The sequence below is a fragment of the Rhincodon typus genome, chromosome 37 (assembly GCF_021869965.1).
Source record: "Rhincodon typus isolate 14 chromosome 37, sRhiTyp1.1, whole genome shotgun sequence".
In the NCBI taxonomy this organism is placed as follows: domain Eukaryota; kingdom Metazoa; phylum Chordata; class Chondrichthyes; order Orectolobiformes; family Rhincodontidae; genus Rhincodon; species Rhincodon typus.
Genome location: NC_063368.1, coordinates 11,525,441 through 11,534,138, shown reverse-complemented (window position 1 = coordinate 11,534,138; position 8,698 = coordinate 11,525,441). Strand labels below are relative to the sequence as shown.

Sequence of the window (8,698 nt, the reverse complement as noted above, 5' to 3'; positions counted from 1 at the left end):
ACCAAAAAACTGAGTGAGCGGAGTGCCTCTTCGACATAGTAGGCCTCAGGCCTCTATGTCTCAGTTGCTGCTGGAAACGTTGAACATTTCTGTCTCCATGTTTGGTTTTTAATTGTTTGAAGTACAACTAGCGCTTAACTCCAGCATGTTTCCAAGTGGAGAGTTTCTGTTACTGTTTACATTGCATTCTGTAGAACGTAGAGCTCAGCAACTGGGAAGTCGGAAGCTGTGAATTCTGTTGTGAATTACTCAACTCCTGACTTTCCAAAACCTGTCCACCATCGATAAGACTGAAGTTGGGAATAGTGCTGGAATAGTTTACAATGTACTGGCTCATTGCAGCCCCAACAACACTGAAGCAGCTCCATGTAAATCTATCGCCATCCTGACTTGGAACAATATCAGTGTTTGTGAATCCAAATCCCAGAACCCCCTCCTCAGCAGCATTAGCAGCGTCATTCTGGTCTCTCCTCCACCAGGTGGACTGTAATAACCAGCTCATCACCACCTCCTGAAGTGTAACAGTTGCTGAGCACTAAATGTAGCCTCGCCATTGGCACACTCAAGATTGACTATATATATAAAAAGCATACTGGGACAGGGTCGGGGTGTCCAAAACTTGAGGGCATAGGTTTGAGTTGAGAGGGGAAAGATTTAAAAGGGACAACTTTCTCACGCGGAGGATGGTGTGTGTATGGCATGAGCTGCCAGAGGAAGTATTAGAGGCAGGTGGAATTACAACATTTAAAAGACATTTGGAGATTTACATGGAAAGGAATGGTTTAGAGGGATATGGGCTAAACACAGGCAAGTGGGACTAGTTGAGTTTGGGAAACCGGGTTGGCATGGACCAGTTGGGCTGAAGGGTCTGTTTCCATGACATATGACTCGATGACTTTAATGGGATGCAACAGTATATTCCTTTGTTGGGGACTTTAGGGTGTGATGGTGGCTCAGTGGTTAGCAATGTTACCTTACAGTGACGGGGACCTGTGTTCCATTACAGCTTTGGGAACTGTCTGTGTGGTATTTGCACATTCTCCCCCTGTCTGTGTGAGTTTTCTCCTGGTGCTCTCTGATTTGCAGTGTGATGTAGATTGGCAATTCTCAATTGCTGATAGTAACAAGGGGCATACAGGCCTAGCTTGGTTAGACTTGGGACACAAGGTTAGGGGAACAGGGTGGGTCTAACCCCCTGTTCTGATGATTGACAAACTTAATGGACCAATTAGGCAATTCCTGTCCCATTGGATTGTATAGCCAAGAAATCAATTTGCTGAAAATAAAACACTGTGGTGGAACAAATATGCTTAGACCGCTCAATGCTGGCTTTAGCGGAAAGAGTCAAATAGCAGCATTTAACTGTGTGTTATGTAAATCCCAGGTCACTTATCCTACTGTAGGTGGCAATGAGACCCTGCATTATAATCCAATACAGTTTCAGGAGAATTTCTTGAGCTGACTCCCAGGAATGTGCCTATTGTGAATGTTTGAGCTGAATATTCCCTGCTCTGGGCTGCCAGATTATTGAAGAAAGGGCAGGGGTGTTGTTGGAAGTGAAGGCTCGGATAGGGAAACAAAGTAAAATGAGTGAGCCACATTGAGCTAACTTGGTATTGCTTCCAGGAAACTGTTTCCCCCTTGCCCCCATACCGTGTGGATTGACTCCTTGTTTAGGTGGAATGGATATTGTATCAAGGTGCAGTGTGTACCCAAAAGTGAAGAGGAATGAATTTCTAAAAGTGCCCAAGTGCTGATAGTTATAACAATCTAAGCCCCAACCAGCAACTTGGAACCCGAGGCCATATCCAGAGGAAAACAAAGCAGGAACATTTAGAATGGAATATACTAGTCATGTTAGAGTCCCTTAGAGTGCTACACCTGCCACATGGAGATTGTATCATTCCCTGATTAGTTCGTTCCACCTTCTGGTTAGGAACCACAGCCTCATTGACCTCTTCCTTGAGAGTTTGGGTGAGGTGAATTGATCCAAATCAGCCAGATTATCTAGTTTTGGTTTATGGCCATGGTAAGAGGAATAAATTTTCAGGGAGGCTGAGGGCAAGCAATGTGGTGGGAAATCTGGAAGTGAATATGGAATCAGGGATGGGAGGTTTGTGGGGGAAGCGGGATGTCTAGTCTTCCCTTTTGACAAAGTAGAGGAAGGTCCTTTCACAAAAGAAAAAAATAAATTCTTTTGAGCAATTGTACACATCACATCCAGTAATAGACTAAAAACACCCAACTTCACATTCCAGGTGGGAACAGTTTGTATTAAATAGGCCTAGTTATCCCTTCCCACTTTGGTGGGGTAGTGGTAAGTTATCCAGTAGAGTGTTTCCTAGTTGGATTGATAGGCTGTACAGTAGTGTCTTGATCAACAGTTTCAAGCATCATCTACCAACAGGAAGTATCAGTGGTCTGAATGATGGACAATAAGCAAGATCAATACATTTTATTCATTTCCATTCAGCTGGTACAGCCATTACATTCTTTGCTACAAGACCCTTCTCCCTGGATGGGGCCAGATTGTCCAGGTGAAGTGGGTCATGCATTAAGACCAAGCAGACAATACTCCATGCCACACTAATTGCTGTCCTCCAGGGAGAGCCTGTCAAACAGGTACTCTCCCATCCCTTTCTCAGGAGCTCCCAGGCGCTTCAGGTTGGTGATGTAGTCCCCAAGTTGCTTGATGATCTTCACCTCCTCATCCAAATAGAGAGTCTCCAGGAAGTCACACAGCTGGAACAGAGGAATATTACAACTGGGTGCATTTACACTATCCAAGACAATTTCAGAATTCCCACTGCAAAACAGACTGAGCTATGCTCGCTCTAGATAGCCCTGAAAATCTAGCTAACACCTGGAGAATTTGTGCCAATGAGGACCATAGCATTTCAGCTGCTTCATCTTGCAACTTGGAGTTCTTTAACAAACTGCATTTTATGGTGAAAAGATCCCAAATGAGAATTCCGTGGCCAATATCACATCAGCACTCCCACTAGATAGGAATCCAAATTTCTATTTCAGCCGATTGCTGAGCTGTTGTAACATTACACCTTAAATGAACACACATGATCACAATGTCATATTTGGACAAAGCATTACATCAGTGAATTTCCAATCCACAAAAACCAACCAAAGAAATGTTGCCCTGAGGGTCTAGCAGTGATGAGAATGAGGATGTGGTGAAGCTTACATGAGGGTCAGTCTGGGCAGTGGTGAGTTGGTGTAGATCCAGCAAACTCTGGTTCACATTCTTCTCCAGATCCAGGGCAACCTGCATTGCTTGCAGACTGTTACCCCACTCATCCCTCTCTGGCTTCTGAGAATGGAAAGAAGGACAGTTAAGCTTCAGAATTAGAGAATCCCTGCAGCATGGGATCAGGCCATTCAGCCCATCAAGTCAACACCTACCCACTGCAGAGAATCCCACCACCCTATTCCTTTAACCCCAGATTTCACATGGCCAATCTGTCCAACCTACACATCTGTGTACTGTGTGAGGAAACCCATGCAGACATGGGGCAATGTTGTGAAGTCCAGTCAGCAGAACCAAACCAGTGTCCCTGGCATTAAGGCAGCAGTGCTAACCACTGAGCCATCCCTGAGGAGCAGCCATTCTTGCCCCCCCTCCCCCAAACACCCAACTCCAACCTTCACATCCTGGAGGAGGACTCGGCCTCCACGCTGATTCTGGAATTTCAGCAGCTTCTCTGCATGTTCCTGCTTCTCCTGGGACTGATCTGTGAAGAACCGGGAGAAATGGGGGAGGGCCACATCATCCCGGTCAAAGTACACCATCTGGAAGAGAGAACAAGTTAAGGCCCATTGAACACATTGATAGTTAGGACTGTTCTTCAAAAAGACAGGACTAGTTTCACCTTCTCAATCAAGCCGAGAACTCAATGAGCTGTTCACCATCTTGTGAATCAAAATGGCTGATAACTGCATGTTGTCCAATGAGCGAGCTGCTCCAGTTCAAGGATCTCAAAACAACCCCAGCCTCCTCCTTTTAACATAAAAATACCATGTTTATTATGTTGGCTTAAACCAGCAATGAATTGCTCAGCAGGTCTACTCATGCCTGCAGCAAGCAAATCTGATTTCGTGTTTCCACTCAGGAAGCTCCATCAGAATTGGATGAAAGTGATTGAACAGGGTTTAATCAAATGCCAGGAGCTGGAGTGTCAGATTAGTTGGTTTCCCTTTGGGTTGAGGCGCGAAAGGCAATGTTGGACACTGCTGTAACTAATAACCAGGAGGGAGCAAGTTTTCCTCATCTTGCAGATCAGTGGGATTGGATGTACCCTAAACATTAGTGACATACTTCGTTAGCTATCTGGAATATAGAGAAGAACAAAAGAAAGTGGCACCAGGAGCCTGCTAAGGAAAACCTGCCTAATGACAGCCTGTGGATTGTTGCAGTGTATTACAGACCTGTGTATGCAGTGCGCTCCCATCCAGAGGCTGAGGAATAAGCAGCTACATGAATCAGAGTGAAACTCGAAATTGAATAAAGGTCAAATCCAGGACAGACCTAGTGTGACCCAAACTTAGAGCAATGATCTGCTGATAATGTCACCATCTTAAAAACACCCTTGCTTTTAACTTCAACCATTGCAGATTTTCTTCATATTTGACTCCAACCTGGGAACTCCCACATTCACAAGAAAGAACGTTGTGTTTTATGAATGGGGTACAACTCACCAACTGGGACTTGATTAGTCCATTCATTTGCCAATTGCCAATTGCTTTAAGATTAATCAGCAATGTTCTTCTGAGACTTGGGGAGAAGTTCCTTTGTCATGAAGAGGAGGTATTAACAAATTTATTGTTGTGGTTAATTGGGTAGTTACATGGTATGGCAGGTGTAGGACAGTGGGGATTTTATTGTTAGCGCAAGATTCCTAATGGAGTTGGGACACTGCTCAGTGATTAAAACCCAACTGACTCAGTGAAAGCAGTTTCCCACCTCCCAGAATAGAGCTTCTAGGTACTTCATTCTCATACCATAGACTTCCTTCTCACAGGAAGAAGGAGAGTGTATGATAAATATTCTCCAGGTATCTGGATAAATTGGAAACAACATGCAAGAAGCACACACCATCTAGGCCAAAGCAACCCACTTCATTGCTACTGTATTCACCATCTACCAGGTGCCCATCAGCCTTCAAGGGTACTTCAAAATAGCTTCTAAACCAATAAATCTTACCATTTGGAAAGGCATCAGCACTACTACTTGGAGAAAGGGGCCAGTTCATTTCCCATACCATCCTGATTTGAAACTCCATACTTTTCCCCTTCATTAGGGGAAAAGTAGTCACAGGACATTCCAGCCACCCAGTGCATGCACCAACAGGTCACAGGGTGAGCTTTGATCTGCTGAAAGCATGGACAACAAATGGCTTCCTGACCACTGACAATCCACTCATGAATAGTGAATACAGAAAGCTAAATAGTCCACAACTGAGGCCTACTTAATGCTAGTCAGGCTCACTACAAATACATATTCATATCCAAGCCAGTCACTGCCCGAGTTCTCTACTACAGCATCAATAATGGCATGTTGTTTGTTTAGGACCAGCAGAAGACCAAGTATAAATCAAGACACCTGAAACAATATCACAAAGAAGGTGCCTAGCCAATGGGTGATTGTAGAAAAAGAAGGCAGAGTTGCAATCAGAAATACATTTTTGCCAATTCCAGAGAAAGAATTGACAACTTATGCCAGGCTATAAATGAACTGGGAAATAGCTCAACACTTCACCCTCAATCATTGAAGGCCAACAGGGGCATGACTTATTGTACATCAGTATCATACCCCATTGTTAAAATAATATCACATTCATCCAGAAGGGATTTTTAGGTAATAACCACAAAACTCAAATCTACAAAAACAACAAGGTAATTAGAGACAAAGAAAGCAGTACACTTTAAGCATAATAGATTGAATTCTAAACCCACAGAGAGAACACTCACCAAAGACTGATAGAGATAGGAGGCAGTGAGCTCCACATTAATCTGCCTGTTCACAGCAGCTTCACAATCCTGGTGATAGTTTTGACAAATCTGGGAACTCATTTTGTGATGAAAAGTGCTTTCTTTTTCCCTCCACAATCAAATGAGAAATTTAAAAAGAGTATCAACTACACCTAAATCATCACTGTCTTTGGACTTTATTTATACTCCAGGAGCAGACCCCACTCATTTTATGAAGCAGGAAATGACATCATCAGTGATGGCCAATCACTTTTGTCAATCAATTGATCAGCTGCCGTGTCCAATCAGTGCAGGATGGGAATTGGATCCAGAAACCGATCAGAATTGACAACTGGTCGATGATGGAAATGCTGAATGACCTTTGACCTCCTGCACAAGCGCAAATTCTGTGAGGATATCGACCTAAAAATGAGAATAAAATATACTCTAAAACTTCACTTTTGTATCTGAGGTTATGTCTTAAGACACGCTCATCACAGATTTGCAGAATTCTGTCAGTTTGTTACTCTGAGGGAATAGTCTTCGTATGTTTTGAATAACAGTGTTGGAGCACATAGAAAAATGGCTAGATTTTGTTGACAGTAAACGTTTTCCTATTACTGTGCAGCAACAGAAATAATGTGCTTTTGGATCATCTAATATAGGCAGCAGATGTGGATCCGTTCTGAATCTGCTGTGATCTCCTTGACCTCGGGATTCATGAAGCCCAGTTTGAAAAGCAAAATGTTAAATGTACTCTTCGACATAGTAGGCCTCAGGCCTCTATGTCCAGGTTTCTGCTGGAAACGTATTGTACATTCAATGCTTTTGTCTCCATGTTCGGTTTTCAATTGTTTGAAGTAGAACTAGTCGTCAACTCCAGCATGTTTCCAAGTGGAGAGTTTCTGGTCCTGTTTACGTTGCATTCTGTAGAACGTACAGCTCAGCAACTGTGTTGAATTGAGCAGCCTCCCATGGACTGGTGGCCTGTGAGGCTTTGGGAATTGAAGATGTTACGATATGATCACAGACTTGACGTGTAGATTGGTGGAAACAAGTTACTTTTACTCAACATCTGCTTCAAATACCAGGTTGCAGTCTCGTCCTAACTTGCTGGTTTAAATGACAAGTTTGAATATTTTACATAAACCATGGTCAGAGGTCAAACCTCATGAATTCTCGTGGCTATAAGAGCAAGTCAGAGGCTGAGAATTCTGTTGCGAATTACTCAACTCCTGACTTTCCAAAGTCTGTCCATCATCTACAAGCCCAAAGTTAGGAAGTGTGATTGAAGACTTTACAATTTTCTGGCTCAGTGCAGTCCCAACAACACTGAAGCAGCTCCATGCAAATCTATTGCCATCCTGACTTGGAACAATATCACTGTTTCTGAATCAAAATCCCAGAACCCCCCCCTCAGCAGCATTAGCAGCATCATTCTGGTCTCTCCTACACCAGGTGGACTGTAATAACCAGCTCATCACCACCTCCTGAAGTGTAACAGTTGCTGGGCACTAAATGTAGCCTCGCCACTGGCACACTCAAGATTGACTGTATATAAAAAGCATGCTGGGACAGGGTAGGGGAGTCCAAAACTAGAGGGCATAGGTTTGACATGAGGGGGGAAAGATTTGAAAGGGACATGAGGGGCAACTTTTTCACACAGAGGTTGGTGTGTGTATGGAGCGAGCAGTCAGAGGAAGTGGTAAAAGTAGGTAGAATTACAACATTTAAGTGACATTTGGAGATTTACATGGAAAGGAGTGGTTCAGATGGATATGCGCCAAATACAGGCAAGTGGGACTAGTTGAACGTAGAACATAAAACAGTACAGCACAGTACAGGCCCTTCAGCCCACGATGTTGTGCTGAACTTTTACCCTAAACCTAAGGTCTATCTAACCTCCACCCCTCGTTCAGTTTGGGAAACCTGGTTGGTGTGGACCAGTTGGGCTGAAGGGTCTGTTTCCATGACATATGACTCTATGACTTTAATAGTTTGTAACAGCATATTCCATCGTTTGTTACTTCAGGGTGTGATAGTGGCTCAGTGGTTAGCACTGTTACCTCAGTGACAGGGACCTGTGTTTCATTACAGCCTGGGGAACTGTCTGTGTGGAATTTGTACATTCTCCCTGTGTCTGTTTGGGTTCCCTCCTGGTGCTCTCTGATTTGCAGGTTGTGTGGATTGGCAATTCTCAATTGCTGATTGTGACAAGGGGGATACAGGCCTAGCTTGGTTAGGCATGGGACACACAGGGTGAGGGGAATAGGGTAGGTCTGACTCCTTATTCAGACGTTCGATGCAGACTTAATGGACCGAATGGCCACTTCCTGTACCATTGGATTCTACAGCCAAGTCTTCAATTTGCTGAAAATGAAAGGGTTTCCATGTTGGAACAAATACGTTCACTGCCTTAAAGACCCACACTCTCCGTGAAGGCTGCAGTGTGCACTCACTACAAGACTCCCTGAAACAATCCCCAGGATGTCTCTGATAGCCCCCTCCCTAACCCATGATCTCTGACACCTCGAAAGATAAAGGAAACAGCTGGACAGGAAAGTCAGCATCGCCAGGTTTCCTCTCCGAGTCACACCGCTCCTTCAATGTGATTGGGTGAAATCAAACTGCATCAGGAGTAACCTTCACCATGTAGGAAGCTCAGACGGACCAAGGGAGCAGCTTAGTGCGCTCAATGCTGGCTTTAGCAGCAAGA

General features: G+C 44.1%; 1 protein-coding gene and 1 pseudogene across 1 annotated transcript; both read right to left on the bottom strand.

The window, feature by feature from the left end:
• Positions 1-2,440: 2,440 nt before the first annotated feature.
• LOC109937466 (ferritin, heavy subunit-like) lies at positions 2,441-6,177 on the bottom strand. Its single transcript, XM_020536044.2, has 4 exons — positions 5,983-6,177; positions 3,658-3,804; positions 3,200-3,325; positions 2,441-2,742 (listed from the first exon to the last, which is right to left on the bottom strand). The coding sequence occupies exons 1-4, from the start codon at positions 6,082-6,084 to the stop codon at positions 2,587-2,589; spliced, it is 531 nt and encodes a 176-aa protein (XP_020391633.2). The 5' UTR covers positions 6,085-6,177; the 3' UTR covers positions 2,441-2,586.
• A 144-nt stretch (positions 6,178-6,321) lies between these two features.
• Positions 6,322-8,698, bottom strand: part of LOC109937468 — a 9,543-nt pseudogene continuing 7,166 nt past the window's right edge.

Bases quoted from the DNA above. Each gene is read 5' to 3' on its own strand.
- LOC109937466 (XM_020536044.2), bottom strand. From the start codon at position 6,084: ATGAGTTCCCAGATTTGTCAAAACTATCACCAGGATTGTGAAGCTGCT. The intron at 3,805-5,982 runs GTGAGTGTTCTC...TCTCTCTTCCAG, and splicing joins CCTATCTCTATCAGTCTTTG to ATGGTGTACTTTGACCGGGA. The intron at 2,743-3,199 runs GTAAGCTTCACC...CCTCTGTTCCAG, and splicing joins CTGCCCAGACTGACCCTCAT to CTGTGTGACTTCCTGGAGAC.